The 21,183-nt window shown below is 34.0% G+C and overlaps 1 protein-coding gene across 4 annotated transcripts; it reads right to left on the reverse strand.

Moving 5' to 3' along the window:
- Positions 1 to 1,912: 1,912 nt before the first annotated feature.
- On the reverse strand, positions 1,913 to 21,183 carry LOC114250441 (neuronal synaptobrevin). Of its 4 annotated transcripts, none has more exons than XM_028184315.2 (8): positions 20,783 to 21,183; positions 11,316 to 11,433; positions 7,578 to 7,656; positions 6,680 to 6,759; positions 6,172 to 6,223; positions 5,821 to 5,946; positions 4,654 to 4,684; positions 1,913 to 4,572 (listed from the first exon to the last, which is right to left on the reverse strand). In XM_028184315.2, coding segments are annotated over exons 1-6 (345 nt in total). In that variant the 5' UTR covers positions 20,785 to 21,183; the 3' UTR covers positions 1,913 to 4,572; positions 4,654 to 4,684; positions 5,821 to 5,932. The 4 variants fall into 4 exon arrangements, with proteins under 4 accessions (XP_028040116.1, XP_028040115.1, XP_028040118.1 ...); XM_028184314.2 differs by having other exon boundaries at positions 4,649 to 4,684; XM_028184317.2 differs by lacking the exon at positions 5,821 to 5,946.

Below are 21,183 nucleotides of genomic sequence, written 5' to 3' on the forward strand. Positions count from 1 at the left end.
TCGCGTTATCATGGAGCAATAATGGTGAAGATCGATTCACGAGTCGGGGCTGTTTCACTGCAAGTTTTGCCATCATTGTTCGGAGTTCGGCACAGTAAACATCTGCCGTTCTTGCTTGACCAGATCGGAGAAAGCTACAGGGAACAACACCATGCTGAGACCACCAAACAGTTACCATTACCTTTTTATTGGTAAGCTTTGCTTTAGGACACTGTTGCGGCGTTTGACCTGGGGTTAGTCATTACATTTTTCGCTTACAGTTATCATAAAGAATCCACTTTTCATCGCATGTCACAATTCGATCCAATATTCCTTCATTTCTGTTCAACAAGGCAACACAAGTTTCAACACGCGTTTCTTTCTGCAGATCAGTCAAATCATGAGACACCCATTTTACATAAATTTTTATTTTATTGATTTGACGCAAATGAGTAAATATTGTTGGTAAGGTAACGTTAAACCATGCCGCTAATTCTTGGGTAGCTTGGCTCGAATCGGCTTCCACCATCTCTTTCAATTCATTGTTATTCACATGTATGGTCGGCCTTCCACGTGGTTCGTTCCACAAATCAAAATTTCCATCACGAAAGCGTTTAAACCAAAATAGCACGGTGCGTTCATTAGCAGTCCCCTCTCCAAACGCAACATTGATATTGCGAGCTGTTTCTGCAGCGTTAGTTCCGGTAACCGCACTCGTCGAACTCGGCAAAGAGTTCGACGTGCAACCTAATCCATTCATCAGCCCGCTGAGTTTCTCGCCCGATCTCCTCAGTGGGTCCCGATTCCGATTCGGTAGTAGATTCATTCGCGAAGCAGTTGCTCTTGAGTTGTTAGGTCTCCTTTGGAGGCGCTCGGGCAGCTCTTAACTAATCCCACTCCTCCTGGCTGAGTCTTTGCTCGCTCACCTGTCCTGGTGCAATTGGAAAGGCCTCCGGGCCACCAGTAATCCCTCATTCTTAAAAAAACGGTAATTTATGTAAATAAGATTGTTGCTCGATGTTAATTGTTCAGTTTTTAGCTTCGATCAACAATAGTAACTACTATTTACTATTGTTGATCGAAGGTTTTTAGTGAAAAATTTCTTCACAATGATGGCCTTCTGCGAATGCGAATTATCCTGGTGTAAAATACAAGAATTTTCTTTCTACAAATCAAGCCTTTTTTGTTGAATTTGCTCTCTTCTATAAGAGAGAAAATTATGCGACGTACCTATGTACCTATGTACGTACCTATGTCGCATGATGCGACGTACCTATGTATGTCGCATGATGCGACGTACCTATGTACGTCGCATCATGCTCAAATAATATTCTTTATTTACCGTTTGACAATCCGGCAAGAATTCCGAGTGCACAACACCACGATAGTTAAAGAAAACAGTAAATACTCCGAAACTTATTGACTAGATAGCATGTCAAACTCGCTTTTTGCCACTGTACGGTGACAAAAAGCTGGATTCGTCATCACGCTTGTGATGTACATCAGTATTTTTGATTATTCCAGCGACATTCATGCTATCGTGTAGGACTTTGGTGGTGGTGGCATAAGGTGAGCCGTCAGCTCGCCGAGAAAGGGAGTTTGTTAAGTGATATTAGTATTATCAGCAATCCAAAGGGCTCTCTTCTCTGTAGAATCAAATGCAAGTACACACCTAATGACCGCTACTTATTAATTCCAGAGTTAGGAGCAGATGGGAGAATCAAAAATCTATAGTTGTGAGAAAAAAAATTTTGTACAGGAAAGTATTTAATATTTAGAATTACCACATTTGCCACGGGCCCGAGCAATGATTTTCTCATGCATAAATCTCTCAGCAGTAAATAGCAATAATACCCTATGCTGTGAAGGAAACCTATGGTAGATGAAAACGCGCAACGAATTAATGTAGTTAAGAAAAGAAAACAACACAACATTTTTATTGTTATTAAATTTGCTTTATTTCAGTGAAGCAGTAATACAATAATTTGGTACATTCAATATTTTAGTAAAACCTTTAATTAAACTTTTATTTCATGATGTGATTACAGTGATATCATTACTTAATTCTAATCGATATAAGTTTCACAAGTTTAACATTAAGAACATTTTATAAACTACAAACATTTTGAACGAAGAATACTGTTACTCGGATATCTCGGAGTTTCAGCGATAATGTAGTTAACAGCTATGGAATTTGAAAATGTTTTATTTTTAAATTTCCTTTACAGACCTTTATAAACATTTAATACATACATTATTACCTACTAAAATGCTGTTTAAAACTAGATATTTACGACACACCTTATCGCAATGTGTCTATGCTAAGCTAAAATTCGCAACTTCGGACATTTTTCGTTTGTAAGTTTATTCCAGGCATCATAAAACAAAATACATAACAAGTATAGATATTCAATATTAGGCTGTACGCGATCTTGTCGTTTAACTTGTTAGGCTTGGTTATATGATGCGTGAAACAGCCTTAAATAACTAGCTATAATAAATATACTTAAATAACTACAGCCTAAATCAAATGCAAATCTAAAACACACGCTGATTTAGCTACATACGCTTTTAAGATTATATGCGTGGCAATAATGCAAAACAAAAAAACCTAATTATTTATGCTATAACACTTTCATTTCTAGACATCGGAATATGAAGTACTTAACATTATTAAGTCATTTGCTTATATGAATTACTGTGGAATTTTGATCTGGGACTTTCGCCCGTTGTTCCTAATGCTGTAATCGAGTTTCTTGGTTGGTATTGTTAGTTAAACCTATCGTTAAAATATTTCATACAATATATTGTTTGTCATTTTTATTTGGTGTTTGGTATGGCTGTTTTCTTTGGAGTACTATATGATGGTTGAAATGCGTTCCGATTTGATACGAACGGTTTATTTGTGTCAGCTTTACATGTTTGAGATTATGTTTAAATTTAAAGGTAACAAAATCAAACACATAATATAATTAGGTGCTAAATAAAGCCACATCAGTGAGAAGTGAAGATAACTGTCATTCTATAATAAGTTATGTTAATAACACTAATCCTATATTAAAGACTGGTGTATTTGTTTTTTACCTTACAGTGAAATAAAACCTCAAATTTTGAAATGTGTCCGTTTCGTTCTCAAAATTTATTCATAAATGTTACAAAGACTGAATTAATTATATTTGATATGAGTAGCATTGGTTATACAGTAACTTTGTCTATTTACCATAAAGTGTCAATGACATCGGTACCCAAAGAACACATTTCAAAATTGAAGTTTTTTGCTACGATTATTTACAAACACCTTCCTAAGATTTTAACAACGAAGTGCTTATGTAAAAGCACAAAGAACCATTAGCTTTATATACGGAATATAAAAACTATGCCAAAAAAGGAAAGAACGGAACAGAGTGCTTTTTTCCAAGGAAAAAGCACATTCTGCTCAACGCGGCTCAGCCTTAAATTTTATGGCATATTTTTTAAAGTCCAGTATCATACGGCCTATACACAAATATCTAAATATATTTTACTTGATCAAATCAATTTAAATACTTTTAACGATATATTGCATACGATACTGACAAAATCCGAACTATTAACACAATCACATCGATATACGTGATTAATTAATCTAAATTGTTTTCAAACGCCTAAATATGAATGTTTATAGTTTCTAACTGACTACGAAGCTTTTTATTTAATTTGAATACTTGTAATAATTTCAAATATTTTTAGATTAATGTAAATGCAAACGATTATATACTTTTAAAACGCATTATATAATTTTAAAACACAATGTAGAAGTCTAAAGTACTTAAGCTAGATTAAATCTAAGTTACTGGAATAAACAATATTCAGCGACTGTATTTCAAACTCGAAGAGGATACTTGAAATAATAAAAATAAATCCTTATATCAAAAATGGTTCGAAATGGATCTTACGTTAATTGAATTTTAAACTGGTTACAGTAATGTTGTATAAAAATGAAAAATATTCAAAGTAATATCATTCAAAAAGTTTTAGAACACTTTTAACTAGAGGAAGCAACACAGTTGAAAGAACTGTAAAAGCTAAAACTTACTTCAAGCAGAAATAGTATAAAGTTAAAGTATTTATTTCAAAAAGCCCCAACACACTTTTCAACCACGCAACGACCTGCATTAAACAATTAAATTATTCAAGAAATAAAAATAAATACATTTAAAAATAGTAAGGCTAGAAAAAGTATTGTTGTATAAACCAAAGAGTGTTGAATGTTTCATATAATTAAAAAAAAAAATTCTGATAGGATCACATATTTTCAATAAATTCTTATCTAATAGGTAGAAAATAGGTAAGTATCTTTTTCTTAACAAAAAAAGATCATCTAAAAATACACTATATTTTCAGTGTTTTAAATGTGATTTAGGTAAACGAAATGTGTCTAAGACGCGTGATTTTCGAAATACCAATAATACATTTTTAAATACGTTTAAATACTATATACGGAGGTATTTAATATACTGATAAAATATACATCGATATTATAATTATAGTGATAAGTTATAAGGAAACTATACTATATAAAGGTCTTGATGATGAAGTCAGCATTCGTGCCATCTGAAAAAAATAGGTAATGATCAAATAAAATACTTTTCATTATTAACAGTTTCGTAACAATTAAATAAAATCTCACCATACACGAAATCCTTCACACAAGATGTTTACAGACCTAGAAAATATTATTGGATTAGCTTTGAATATTGTATATGATAGCAATAATTATTTATCATAAGAAATGCATTAAATAGTATTTATTTAGACAAAACAATAAAGGTATTGGGGTTTGTTGCAAAATTTTAAGTATGTTTAATGTTTAAATTCATGCGAATAAGGAATTTTATGATAATGAGTCTTTAATGTTTTTTTTTTTATTTTCATCACTTTCCATTACGAATAAACGTTTTTATAAAAATCTATCTTAAACATTTAAATAATATAATTTTTCTTAGAAATCTTTGTTTCTAGGAATTCGTTAACATTGTAATTATTAAAAAATTGATAGCACTTTTATTTACAGATCTGAGGTAGATTATATGCTATTGTCCTTGGTTACTGATTTAAAAGCATTTTAGCGATAACATTATTCACTTAAGCTTTTTAAGCTGCTCAAACTGCACAATTAAATTTTTATTACCTAAATTTTTCGTAAATTACCGATTCTGTAATCTGAAGCTTCTAAGTTTTCGGATATTGTTAGGGTAAGCGTTCTTTGATGTTATATATTAGTATTTCTTGCGTTAAGCTATTTAACAACACTATATAGTTATACTCGTATGACTATTGATTTTTGTCAATTTTAATTTAGTATGTATAATACAAAGAGCAATTTCAGATACAAGAACAACAGTTGCAAAATAAAGCTGATTATATTTTTGTCTGGAAGTAAATTATTCATATCATAGTATGAAGTGTTAGACATGTGTTGTGAGTGGTATTGGAATAATGTCTCAAGTTTTTCATGCGCCACGAAAGCTACCTTGGGTCTGTGTATCTATTAAAAAACAATTGAAATTGTAGTCGCTGTATTCTGAGCCACATACGTATTTCTGTCCTAAAACCCAATAGGCATTATAGTTTACCATGTAGGGATCTGTTTTTTAAGACTGTTGAGATTAGAGGTATGTATACTTTGAGAAATCAAAATTAATAATGTTATATATGATATGAATAACTACTTACAGAGAGCTAGAAGACCGAAACGCTATAAAACATTTCGACAGACACATATACGTATACGAAGTGATATAATAGAACAGATAAAGCCAACATTTAATATTAACAATCACATTACGTTCGCCCACTTACCAACAAAGGCTTAATACCAATAACGTAACGATTAAAAACAATATACGTTATATACTAGGTATTAACATTATAACAATAACTTCTATAATATACTGCGGTTACCGAAATGTGTTCACACAAAGTTGGCTGAAAATTAGGAAAAATAATCACATCATTAGTCTAGTAACTTAATTTCAAGTAATATTTTTGTTTTTGTTTCTCTAGTTGCCGATGTGATTAAAAAACTTTTGCGGCTTTGATATAATGTTTAATTTAATCGAAAACGTGGTTTCGCTTTGGTTTAAGATAAACCGTAAAAGTGTTTTATGCACGTGAATCGATTTTTTTTTGTTGATGATGTGAATTACTCACCAATGATTAGAGCCAGGATGATGATTCCAATCACGGCTGCGATGATCATCATCTGTAATGACATAAATCGGAGGGTCAATTTCAAATATCAAACGCCTTAAGGTATCCACCATTTTTATTGGTGGTAGGACCTGTTGGCAGTCCGCGCGGGTAGGTACCACCACCCTGCCTATTTCTGCCGTGAAGCAGTAATGCGTTTCGGTTTGAAGGGTGGGGCAGCCGGTGTACTTGAGACCTTAGAATTTATATCTCAAGGTGGATGGCGCATTTACGTCGTAGATGTCTATGGGCTCCAGTAACCCCTTAATACCAGGTGGGCTGTGATTTCGTTCACCCATCTAAGCAATAAAAAAATATCCCATTTGATGCTTAACAACATGCGTTGAGCTCTGTTTGTTTACGTTATTAAAAAAGAAAAAACACTTTCGGTAAAGTATATACATTTGCTTAGTCTCTAAATGATGAAAATGACAAATGATGTTGATGTAGCAAAGATCTGTTGTCATACCTTTAAGTTCTGCAGCCAGAATTTGCTCTTAAGCTTGCCGGCTTGCTGTTCAAATTGTGAAGCGCCTTGTTGTAGTGCATCTATAAGCACAACAAAACGTTATCCTCTTGTTAGTTGCATTATTACTTACTGTTGGTAGGACCTCTTGTGAGTCCGCACGGGTAGGTACCACCACCCCGCCTATTTCTGCCGTGAAGCAGTAATGCGTTTCGCTTTGAAGGGTGGGGTAGCCGTTGTAACTATACTGAGACCTTAGAACTTATATCTGAAGGTGAGTGGCGCATTTACGTTGTATAGGTCTATGGGCTTCAGTAACCACTTAACACCAGGCGGGCTGTGAGCTCGTCCATCCAACTAAGCAATAAAAAACATAAATGCTTCATTTATTGATGAAAGTTTATGTAGATTAAACTTTAGCAGTATCTTAGATTAGAAGATGTTTGAGAAAATATTTAGTCGCACTAAACGACATTTTCCAGAGAAGTTTGAATTGATCTACTGAGCACTAACAACCTCTCAACTTTTCTTTTTCGTTCTGGGGGATTGAGGAAAAGTACATTCGAATTGCAAGTCATAAAGAATTTAAATTACGAAATGAGATTTACCAATATATAAAAAGTTAGAGCAGCGTGTTTGATGTTAATACAGACAATTTTATTGTTAGTAATTTCCGAATATAATTCAAGAAAACCAGTAACTGACAGGCAATAGGTAGTTTTGTAGAATTACTATTTACTTTCGTGCTTATTTTAATAAGATTCAAATTTGATCACGAAAAATACATGGAAAGTACTTATTCGAAATGTATGTATTTAAATAGAAGAGATTTCATAATAAAGGAATCTCTTAATTAAAAAAATAAATATAAAGCTGAATTAATCCGATATTGAAACCTTACCTGCTCTGTCGTCAAGTTCGGAGAGCTTTTGATCGCGCTCCAGAACTTTTTCCACGTTTGTTTTCATTATATCAACGACCTGAAAACGATTTATAATCATAGTTTTATTCAACGGCAGAGATATTTATTTATTTACGTTAACTGACGGTAGACCGAGCTCTGGGCACATATCTACAACAAAGTCTTAGGCACAGATTTGGACTGCAATTAATTTTTGACCTACGTTTTAGATTAATTTAATAAGTTACATTTTCTGTTTTGTTTTGTTATTTATATTTAAAAAGAGAATCCTACTATTTTCCAACACAAAATTTCACGAATGGCCATTAAAAAAAACTTGATAGAAAAACTGAAAAAAAATGCCATGTAATTTTTTTGTCTTTGCCTATTTATGTATAGATTTCAAATTATTAATTAGCGTCCAGAACTATTCGCGTCCAAATTAGTTCACTACATTCATTTAAGTTGATAATAATGAAGTTATCATCACTACTCCTTGAATCTTTATTTCTGTAGACGCCCGTCTTAATCATATCGAGGGGTGAAAGGTTAAAGGCGGGGTGAAAGGTTTAAGCAACATTTCGCTGAATACGTGAATCTTTGTAATCAAAAGTGCGTTTTATTTGCTATTAGCATCAAGAGTTCGATGTTCTTAATTGAACTACAATTAAGCCCATTAAATTTACCTCCATTTAAATTTACCCCATTCAAATACCAGAAGAAATATTTGTTATGCTATTGATTCAAAACTAGCTGACCCGGCAGACTTCGTAGTACCTCAATCGATAAATAAAAGACCTAAGCTTTTGTGTAAAATAAACTTAAAACAAACAAAAGGAATCCGTCCGACGGGGGACACATCAAAGGAAAAACAAAATTGTTATTTTTATTTAATTCCGAACATTTTCATTCATTTATCTACCTTTTAAACCTTCTCTGGACTTCCACAAATAATTCAAGACAAAAATTAGCCAAATCAGTCCAGCCGTTCTCGAGTTTTAGCGAGGCTAACGAACAGCAATTCATTTATATACATATATAAGAAGAAGAAGAAGAAGAAGATAGATTTTAAACTTTTAATGGCTTTCCTGTAAAGTTACAAAAATGTCGTTTAACCCAAATAGATTTTCATCCCTCGATATGGATTATTACATCCAACTATAATCTCTGACGCAAGCGTTATGACGTCAAACGGAAACATCCTTAGTAAAACATTATGTGATATTATTATGTTCGTGCCTTCATTTCGCTTCATTTATTTATTGAGAGTGGGTTGCGTTTACGAGGTATGTTGATAATGTAAGTCTATTATTAACGTTGACAATACGTTTAACGTATATATTCTTTATATTTGGGCGTATAATAAATTTTACTCTGTTTTGTAGTCTTAATGTAAGTTTTTTTTAATATTAAAATAAACATTATGCGATATCATTGTTAAATAAAAAAAATCAGAATCATTAATTCGAAGTATAAAAAGTTAATATGAGAATAATTTGCGCATAAATTGCGTGTTATTATTATCTTATACTTGGACTCGTGATTCACCTAATGATCAGTCAACGGTTTTCGATATTTAGAGACATTAGCAATGCCAGAAGCACATCTAGAATCGCAGCTTATCGCTAAACGTCTTAAGAAACGTCCTGAAATGGGGTTCATTCCAGAGGCGGATCTCTCTTCTCATCTCTTCTGCAACCCGTGTCCACTAAATGCTGAATAGGTCTCTTCGAATGCACCCTATTCTCTTCGGTATTTTACCTTTCGCATGCAGTTCTTATCAAGAACTAGAGGCGGATAGTAAGTGGCGAAAGATCTCTGAAAATGCACTGTGCATAGCGTACTGATTCTGGGCTACATCGATAGATTTAGCTTCTGTGGTGGGTGGTGAGATGGTAAAAAGAAGGCGGGAGAGTTATTTTAAAGGATTTCTTACAGTTTTCCTTATAATCCATTTGACTTTTTTAATACTACATACGTAAGATGAAGTTCTTCGATTGCTAAACAAAGATGCAAGTTCGGGCTGGAAATAGTCAATTCTGTTGTTTTTACACACTTCGTAATTGAAAGGATTTTTAGGTTTATATGCTTTAATAATGCTACTCACTTGACTTGACATTTCTATTGCATACCGGTTGTCTCGTTCTACTATTGGAATGCATGACAGTTTTGCTCCATAAATAGACTGGACAGTGGAACTTTGGATTGCGGGTTCGCAAAATAACCCGTAAATCTCTCGTAATTGTAACTTTGCGTTTTATTAAAAAAAACGGATGAAACTCGTTTAAATAGAATTGGAATTGCGAAAGGTATGAAAAGGAATACGGAAAACGTGTTTACGCAAACACGGACTCGAAGGAATACGTTCAATTTCCTGTTTGATTTCCAGGAAATACGGCGCGTATTGGATGTGAGCAAACACGGTGAAAATGAATTAATCGACATGTATTGTTTCAAATCGACATTTACTTAATTAAAATAAATAAATATTGTGTGCTGGAATAGAGTAACATTAGATACAAAAAGTACAAAGTACGGTAAAAAAATTGAGGAGAGAAGCAGCCGCCCCAGAGGAAGAAAGAAGTAAGAAGAGAAGAGAAGAGGAAAGAAGTCGATCCCACCCATCTCAACCTCAAGCCTGCTACACATCATCCCGCAGTGCATCACTCCTGCCGCAATAGGCAGGGAGATTCAGTCCGGGCAGAGGGGTTTCGCCGAGGCCCGCTCCGCGCACCCGCACGGGGACGCGACGACCCCCACGGAAGGAAACAAGTTATGAGTCCCAGAACTATGCATTTCAAAGATTTCAGATTTCAAATGTCAATCATATTTAAGATCATCCATATTTAATAAATAACTCCGAATGAACAGCGAATGTAAGCTGTTTAGTGGACAAAACCAAGGAAATTATTCAAGTATTATATATCAAATTAAATAGACTATGGTTACGTCCTATCTGTTTAGTTTGTATAATTGAATTTGTATAATTGTCTACAAGCTTTAAATCTAGTATAATGTTACTTGTCTGGCCCTCAAGATATGTTTGATCCGATCCCATATGTACGATCCTTGTATCTAAAAACTTTAATTAACAATATTTATTAAATCTAAAATATTTTTAATATTTATGTGCATTGTGCATAATATGCATTTTATGCAAATCTTTCACTTATATCTGTATACTCGTTTAGTAAACGTTATGGAGAACAGCTATCAAGGCTATAATAAACAAGGGTTCTACATTATCACGACTGCTCTGCCAAAAGTAGCCGACTATGATGATGATGACTATGTTTGTAGACATAATTTGTATAACATCTATTTTTCTTTTAATATATCAAAAAATAAACTACCTACGTTCGTTTCTCCTTCAACGTTGAATTCCTCAGACAATAAGACAATGTACATTAACGAATATGAAGTAAAATAAATAAAAAAAAATTAAAATTAAAGAATTAGTCTAGCTAGGCGGAACGCTGCCAGTATCTTCGGAACCTTGCCTAAAGGGACTCTCTTTAATAATATATTTTAGTTATTAAATTATTATTATTATTATTTATTATTGAATATTATTTTAATATTATTAATTTAGTATTTATTTGTAATTTAATATAAATCATCAATATCTGCCTTCTCTGAAAGTAATATGTGTTGTTTAATAACTCAAATAAATAAATAATAAAATTAAGTAAACGGTGAATTGCGTAACAATACATTTGATATTATGTTAATAAATACCTCATCGACTTGAGCTTGGGTTTGTTGCAAGCGACGTTGGGCGGCAATCTGCTGGGGCGTCTTTGGTCCGCCCACGGGCATGTCATCACCGCCCGGCGCCAAGCCACCCTCCGTCGCCCTGCGTGGTGACGTCATCAATATTCATTATGTATACGATAAGGTCAGACAGATGACCCGTAAATACATAGGAATTTAAAATTTTCATTGATTTGTTTGTAAGACTCAAGTTGAATTCGTTACGTAATTATTTTTTTTATGGACGAGGGGTTACTAGTGGTCCGGAGGCTTTTCCCGATTCACCAGGAGCGGTGGGGGTTATGTAAGTGTAGAAGATGAGTGATAACAATGTATTAGTAGTTTTTCGTAGCCCGTTAGATAAACACATAAATCTAGTAAAATATATCTAGTTTGAAGGCGTCGTAACCTAAAGGATAAGACGCCCGGTGCATTTATGTAAGACGATGCGACGGTGTTCGAATCCCGCAGGCTGGTACCAATTTTTCTAACGGAATACGTACTTCATAAATGTTCCCGTTGACTTCCACGGCGAAAGAATAACATCGTGTTATAAAAATCACACCCGCAAAATTTTAATTTGCGTAATTACTGGTGGTAGGACCTCTTGTGAGTCCGCACAGGTAGGTTGTACCACCCTTCCTATATCTGCCGTGAAGTAGTAACGCGTTTCAGTTTGAAGGGTGGAGCAGTCGTTATACTCTAAAAACTAAGACCTTAGAACTTATGTCTGAACGTGGGTGGTGGTATTTACGGTCTCGTGTGAGTTCGTCGACCCAAATTAAAGAATCTTACTAGAAAATCGGTTCCAAAGTAAAAAGTCATTTTTGTCACCTTTCTCCTGGTTAGGGTATTGGGATACAGTAATAAAATTCGAAATAAACGAATGTCTTGAAGTAGGTTAAAATAATCTCGTTGAAAGATTAATTTTATTCCATGTTAAGCTAATGAGAGCTTTTTAAAATACCAAGTCATTCACGATCCATTTAGATTTCTATACAATACGAGAGTTCTTTCTGATAAGTACGATATGTTAGTAATATAGTTCTGTGGGGTCATCGGTGCTTCACCGATATTCCTTGTGTGGTGTAGAACCCAAGAGACATCTGAATAATATTGAACTTAAAAAAAAAGGTTCGGTAATAAATTCCCTCTTATAAATTATAGGTCAATGATATTGTTTGACATCATTATTATCTGTAAGCCTTTTGGCTTTTCTTCGAAGATAATTGCGTGCAATAGACCCTTATTCATCTTCACCGAAATTGTTGAAAGGTTTAATAAGTAATTATGACTTTTGTATTAGATTGCGATATTTGATAAAGTGAGTGTTAGTTGATGTAGTGTTTAATAAAAAAAAAAATTAAACTAAGTTTATTTATGGAGCGTTTCACAATTGTAATGGATAGTATTTTATATGGTTTTTTTTTATTGCTTAGGTGGGTGGACGAGCTCACAGCCCACCTGGTGTTAAGTGGTTACTGGAGCCCATAGACATCTACAATGTAAATGCGCCACCCACCTTGAGATATAAGTTCTAAGGTCTCAGTATAGTTACAACGGCTACCCCACCCTTCAAACCGAAACGCATTACTGCTTCACGGCAGAAATAGGCGGGGTGGTGGTACCTACCCGTGCGGACTCACAAGAGGTCCTACCACCAGTGATTACGCAAATTATAATTTTGCAGGTTTGATTTTTATTAAACGATGTTATTCCTTCACCGTGAAAGTCAATCGTGAAAATTTGTTAAGTACGTATTTCATTAGAAAAATTGGTACCCGCCTGCGGGATTCGTACACCGGTGCATCGCTACATACGAATGCACCGGACGTTTTATCCTTTAGTACACGACGACTTCAATATCGCACTATATATGTGCATTAAAATATCGATAGTACAGCAGAGGTTCTAAGTTTATTGTTGTAATTTTCGTAGTTGGATGACTACTATAATAGCTAATACGAGTGACTAACAAATAAACTTTCATTGTTAGTATTTTAGTTTCAGATTAAAACAAATATAGGTAACAAACCAGGCAATGTTTTAAAACAAGCACAAACATAATTAATACAACCGTTGCTTCTAACAAAATACACGTGTTTATGGGTAATTAAGTAACAAAAGGTTTATTTTTAATTTCGAAGCCATTGAAAAATTCTTTGAACGTTCAAGTATTTGAACATCACAAGCTATTCATCACAGCTTAATCTCATTATATCCAAAAAGAAAATGAAAATTAAAAAATGCTTCGTAATAAAGAAATTTCATAAATTAACTTTAATTATTAAAATTTACCTATATTTTATGGAAATTTTGAAATTATAATTGAAAAAGGAAACGACATCTTTGTTACATAACAAAATTTACAAACGTCATCTTATGGAATAGTCCTGTAGTCCAGACACACTTTTAATAGCATTTTGTACATACTAAGCCAAAAGTCATTATGATAATTTCAATTTACTTCTAACAAATTTTCAATATGATAACCTCAAATGTTTTTATTTTTACACATTCATTTATGATTTGATCATTATAATTGTTCATTTGTATTTTCAATGTGGAATAAAAATATTACAATGAGACAATGATGATAATTTACCATCTTAAGATCTGTTCAGTACGCAGAAGACGTAGACACGGCCCATTCGAGAAAATTCATTGAGTTCGGCAGTTCGGCTTACCAAAATGTTTTTCGTAAGCCTGACAAATGTTATTATTTCGTAACACAAACTTTAAGACAGAATATTATTCAACAAGAATGTTGGGAGTTACCAAAACTTAATAATACAAATGAAGTTTGACAGACCCCTTTGTAGATAAGATGATCGGCTTAAACAAAGGCACCCATTGAGACCCTGTTTGAATCGACGCTAGCTTAACAAGCTGTGTCTGACGGCTCAGATCTTCCTTACCTCGAGCGACGGCTGTATTTGTCGTTTTATAATTAACTTATATAGAAAAGCTTTTTGTAGTATAAACTTTTCAATAACACTCTCACTTAAAGAAATCCATCAAAGTAAATGATGCAGCTCACCTTAAGACTTTAGTTGCAATCACGGAATAGATAAATAAGGTTGCAACAGCTTTAATGCAACTATTAACTGTCAGACTCAACCACCGCTTCATAAAGATATGTGAAGTTAGTGAGTGTTTGGGAGGTTTTTTTTTTTTTGGTCAGGAGGAAATCGCCGGACTTCCGCCCTCCACTGGGGACGGCGTTCGGAGTATGTCGGAGTCGAACCGACTAAAACCTTCTGTCGCTCAACAACCAACGTCCAAACCTCACATGAGACAGAACTCATGAAAAGGCAAAGGAGGGAAAGTGAAGTGTTTAGTGCGGAGCACATCTCTCTCATCACCCTCCCCCTCGGGACGCCTGACTGGCGGTCGTCGGCGTCACGACCACCAGCCCTCTCGGTCGGGTGTTTGGGAGGTAGCGGGTTTTTGAGGAGAAGATACATTCGAAATGTATGTTTATAATAGTATCAAAGGGATATAAGATTGTCTGCCTCTCGCTAGCATTGAAAAATATTAATATCGTATTTTGCATTCGAACTGGTCAGTTGAAATACGAACCGGCTTTCGCGATTACTAATCCAGGTAGAAGATATATAAATTACATCATTGTTCTCGAAAAGTGATTTAAGAAATTGTTACACAATATCAACGTGGTATTAATTGTTATTTATTCAAGTAATGTCGTATTATTCGCTATTCTTGCTAACAACATTGACAGCTTGGAAAGTTGCTTACAATGGGCTCTAATTTAGCGAAATAACTCGTGTTTTCATCAACGAGATCGTTTGAAGTTACGCAACCAGCTTCGTGAGTGTTGCTTGGTTTTTAACTAATTATTATTCTCTTAATGTTTTCAAAGGAGATTGTTTATGTTATCTATAAAGCGCTTTCAGGCATATTATACGTGAATATGTTATATATGTTATGATAAGAATACTTCGAGGAGAATTTCTGATCAAATTTCTATTACGGGCTGTTGGAAAGTTTAATAGGAAAAGAGTTTTAACTTCAAAATTCAAATAATACAGGGTAATAATCAGAATTTCTGATCAAATTTCCATTACAAGCTGTTGAGTTTAATAAGAAAAGCTAATGCTAATGCTTTTGAAAAGTTTTTCTCTGACATTCCAGTTTCAACTACCACATCTCTAAATTCATCCCCCACAGCAGCTGAAATATTATTGCATAACCATGTCAAGAAATGCAATGAAATTTTTAAATTTAAGAAAATTAATTCAAACAATATAATAAAAAGTTTTAATAGCCTTAATGTAAAAAATACAGCTGACTTGTGGGGAATATCAGTAAAGGTTTTGAAGTCTGTAATAGACATTATTGCTTCTCATCTTGTTAGTATTTTTAATGATTGTATTAAGTGTGGTGTATTTCCTGACTTAATGAAACATAGTAAAGTGATTCCTCTTTTTAAATCTGGTAGTACTGATGACCCCTCTAACTATAGACCTATTTCAGTACTCCCTACGTTGAGTAAAATCTTTGAAAAAATTATTTTGACACAACTTTTAGAACATTTCAATTCAAATAACCTGCTTCATAATAAACAATTCGGGTTTACAAGGGGTCGCTCTACAACTGATGCAGGTGCTTATCTAATCAAAAATATATTTCAATCTTGGGAGGAATCGCATGATTGTCTTGGAATTTTCTGTGACTTATCCAAAGCATTTGACTGTGTTGAACATGAAACATTGGTGAGGAAACTACATCACTATGGTATTAGGGATGGTGCATTGGAACTTATTACTTCCTATTTATCAGGAAGGATACAAACAGTAGATGTGAAAGGAAATAGATCTTCAGGCACCACGTTGAAAATGGGTGTACCTCAGGGTTCCATTTTGGGTCCTTTTTTATTTCTAATATATATAAACGATTTGCCTAGTTTTATTGAGTCCCGACACGAGGTCGTATTATTCGCAGATGATACATCTTTAATATTTAAAATTAAACGACAATTACAAGTCTATGACGAAGTGAATGATGCGATTTCGTGTGTGGTTCATTGGTTCCGTATCAATAACCTATTATTGAATAGTAAGAAAACGAAATGTATTAAATTTACTTTAAAATGTATTAAATCATCTTTAAATGTGAGACAAGTAGATAGTAATGTAATTGTTTCTGAGGAATCATTGGAGCTTGTTGAGTCAACCGTATTTCTTGGTATAACAGTGGACTCCAAACTGCAGTGGGGACCTCATATTCATAAATTGGCGAGTAAGCTTAGCTCTGCAGCATACGCAGTAAAAAAAATTAGAATGTTAACAAATGCGGACACGGCTCGTTTAGTTTACTTTAGTTACTTCCACAGTGTCATGTCCTATGGCATTTTGCTATGGGGCAATGCGGCCGATGTAGAAATGATATTTATTCTGCAGAAAAGAGCTATACGTGCTATTTATAACATGCACTCAAGGGAATCCCTGAGGGAAAAATTTAAAGAAATTAAAGTTCTCACTATGCCATCCCAGTACATCTTTGAAAATTTGATGTATGTTCGTAAACATATTGAGGAGTTTCCTAAGATGTCGGACATACATAATAAAAATACTAGGAACAAACACAAGCTTGTTGTGCCGATGAGTAGGTTACATAAGATACGAAATTCATTCGGGTGTTTGTCTGTGCGCCTGTACAACAAAATCCCACAAGATGTTCAGAACCTACATATACATAGGTTTAAGAAAACTATTAAAGAACATCTGTGCAATAAAGCTTACTATAAAGTCAATGATTATCTAGAAGATTGCACAAAGTGGGAATGAGTTGCTCGCTCCGGGAATTTCAATATTGTAAAATTGTTATGTTATAATTACTTATTGTAATATGAATATTTAAAAAAATAATAATATTTAAAATAAAAATAAAAATCTAATATTTAAAAAAAAAAAAAAAAAAAACATGCCCGCTGAGTTTCTTGCCAATTCTTCTCAGGACGGAGGCTAATTCTTGTGAATTGGCGGTAATTCTTTTGACGTTCAACAAGTATGTACTTTCATTTATGTTGAATAAAACTTTTTTGATTTGATTTGATTTGATTTGATTTGAAAGAGTTTTAACTTTAAAATCCAAATAATACAGGGTAATAATCTTATGTATTGATTTAGGATATGCTATAAACATTTGGGACTAAGCAAGCTCTGAGTCTTATGACTATTCTTGTCAGTTGTGAAACTGGATTCCCAATTTGTGGTAGACTTTTCTTAAAGGCCTGCCATTTCAATTTTCAAAATGTATCCAGTTATAATTTAAAGCACGTATTCATAATGTTTGACATTACTAATATTCAAGATTCAAGCCATGTGTGGGAGTGATATTAATACTTGATGACGATAATGAATAGACTTCTAAAGTACACAGACATTCAGTTGAATACTTTTCAATTGAAAATGTTTTATGCCAGAGAAGTGGAAAAGGCAAAGTAGATATTTACATTGAGTTTATAACTAAAACAAAACACGGACCCCAAACACGTTAAAATCGGGGAATAACATTCCCTTAACGAAATAACAGAAAATGAATTTATTACGTCCATAAACTTTGCTTTAAGCTTTCGCGTGTATGTTGTTATTGTATCCCTAAATTTAGAAACATTAAAACATTAAGAGCTCTAATTAAACCCAAAAAACATATTCTCATTTTCACTTAAAAGTTTTAATAAAATTAAAAAAACAGCGTCACACATATTTGAGATCAGCAACTTTATACTACCAGGTGAAGTTTATACTCGTATGTGCTTCGGTCATTTTTAAGCAATAAAATCGTTTTGTCAATATGTTGTCCTAAAGCATTGGAATAATGTTTGTGTTTGATCTATATAACCCTATTCATTATAAATCGTTTTGTCAAATATGTTGTCCTAAAGCATTTGGAATAAAGTTTATTTTGATCTATATAACCCTTTTATGTATACGCAGACAGCACTGTTTTTAACGTCACGTGCTAACAAGTCGCTCATTGTACATATTACATTGCGTAGTCTTTATGTTAGTCCGAAATCACCCCCCGTGGACCTGTTTTAATTTCAATGAACGCTTACCTTACACTTTTTCCTCCGATATTAATTTTCATACTGTTGTTCGTGTACTGACAACGTTCTAGCAAACCAAGTTAGCAAGTTAATTGTAAGAAAAAAACATAGTATTTATCAGCGAACTGTTGAAATTTGCAATTACAGTTATGTATGACTAATAGATTTATATTCAAATTTTATAAGGCTTTTTTTATTTATTGCTATGTCGGTTGACGAGCTCACAGCACACATGGTGTTAAGTGGTTACTGGAGCCCATAGACATCTACAACGTAAATGCGCCACCCACCCTGAGATATAAGTTCTAAGGTCTCAGTATAGTTACAACGGCTACCCCACCCTTCAAACCGAAACGCATTACTGCTTCACGTCAAAAATAGGCAGGGTAGTGGTACCTACCCGCGCGGACTCACGAGAGGTCCTACCACCAGTAAACATTTTCATTTCAAAACCTGTAAAGTTGTGATATGCTAAAGATAGACAACAATGGAATATGTTAGAGAAGGCTTATGCCAAGAGGCACACTCAACTAAGAGACATTTTGTAAAACATACAAAAAATTATTCAATTCAAAATTAATTCAAATCCTAATAGTTGAAGACAAAGGACTCATTGAGTCATTAACCGATTACATTTATTTGATGAAAACGCTGTATCACAAAGTTCAGTATTCAAATAGTAAGAAGATAAAAAAAGGGCCCCGCAAAACTTAATTTTGGGCGGTGATCTCTTGAAACGCGATGTGCTCCATCATTGAAGTGATTTAATATACCTATAACGTATATTCCAAAATGTTATTTGAATTTTTAAGTACAATTTACTTTTTTCTCTGTATTTAGTTCTAAGTATTTATTTATTTCTATGTATTTATGTATATATGGTCCGTATGTTTTCTGTTATTAATAAATATTTCATGTCTGTATGCATTTCATTTCAATAGGTAAATGCCGCCACCCACCTTGAAATTTAAGTTCTAAGGTGTCAGTATAGTTTATTTTTATTTTTTATTGCTTAGATTGGTGGAGGAGCTCACAGCCCACCTGGTGTTAAGTGGTTACTGGAGCCTATAGACATCCACAACGTAAATGCGCCACCCACCTTGAGATGTTAGTTCTAAGGTCTCAGTATAGTTACAACGGCTGCCCCACCCTTCAAACCGAAACGCATTACTGCTTCACGGCAGAAATAGGCAGGGCGGTGATACCCACCCGTGCGGACTCACAAGAGGTCCCACCACCAGTAATTACGCAAATTATAATTTTGCGGGTTTCATTTTTATTACACGATGTTATTCCTTCACCGTGGAAGTCAATCGTGAACATTTGTTAAGTACGTATTTCATTATAAAAATTGGTATCTGCCTGGTCTTATCGCTTAGATCACGGCGACTTCCCATATATGGTGCCCACAGACATCAACAACGTAAACGCCCATCTTTAGACATGAGCTGTAATTATCAGTTTAACAGCACGACTGGCCCGGCCCACCCTTCAAACCGCATTACTGCTTCACGGCAGAAATCAATTGACAGTTGACAGTTTTTATATGTATAATCAATATCAATCGTATAAATATAATAATAGGAACTTTAAATGTGAAAGCTTGTTTGCTTGTGTTTCTTTGTCGCTTCATTCACGTCAAAAAAAGCAAAGGATTGACATAATTTTTGAAAGTGAGAGTTTTAGGTCCAGTTATAAGACATAAGTTGTTTTTTTATCCCGAATAGAAATCTCGTTTCACAGGAAGTTACACTCACGCTTTTCCTTGACCCTACGGGCTAAGCCGCAAGTAACATCTAGTAATTTATAAATGCAATAATCGCAGTGGATGACTACACCATAGGTGGGTATGATGTCAAATTAAAACTTCATTCTGTAATCGTCATCGTACGCTACGTCTTTAATAATCAATCCCTCCAAGCCTTATAATGATTGAATGAATTTCCTTCTCGCAATATTTCTGTGGAAACTAAATTAGGTCAAGTGCCCACTAAACGGCTGACGCACGGTCCGCTATAAGTTTGCGGCCGATCTAAATTATAATACAAAATCAATAGGCCTGGAAAAAACTTAATACATTAAAAGTTAGTATATTCTAGAATTGTGCGTAAATAGCAGCAATATGTAACAAAAATATATTTATCTACGTACATATTCCATTCATTCATTTCCTTGGTTTAATGTAAAAAGAATAAGTAAATTTCTTTAGGGGTTTGGTATATATAATAAATTCAATAAATATCATGCGAGAAAAATATTTAAATCAAACAAAACAAAGCATGAAATCTCAAATTTGAACGACAATTGAGTTGACAAAAAGCAAATCATATAAAGTCTTAAAGATGTTTGGCATTAAAACATTTATTTAAATACTCACATTGCTGTTCCTAGTTCCTGAAACTTGTCACGTACTGAACTGGGTTGCGGCCCTTGTCAATTAGCCGCTGTCAAAATTGCCTATATTCGATCACCGACAACACGAGATCTGAGAAGTGTTTTACCTCAATGCCGAACGCGAAATGAATGTAATTTATGAATGGAAAGCTCTCACTAAATTACCCTACGTATCGAGCAATGATCTATTTTTAGTCACGACTCCTATTTCAGAATTAAATTTTGTTTTCACTGAATTTCATATTGTCAACGCTCGCAATCAATATCACGCACGTAATATAGCGGAAGAATGATTAGATATTACCGAAAGATGGGAATTTTCAGAATATACAGAAAGAACAGGAAAACCTGACGCGACTGACTTTCCCGATTTGTATGGGAGAG

This window comes from Bombyx mandarina, chromosome 07 (assembly GCF_030267445.1).
Source record: "Bombyx mandarina strain Sakado chromosome 07, ASM3026744v2".
NCBI classification, from domain to species: domain Eukaryota; kingdom Metazoa; phylum Arthropoda; class Insecta; order Lepidoptera; family Bombycidae; genus Bombyx; species Bombyx mandarina.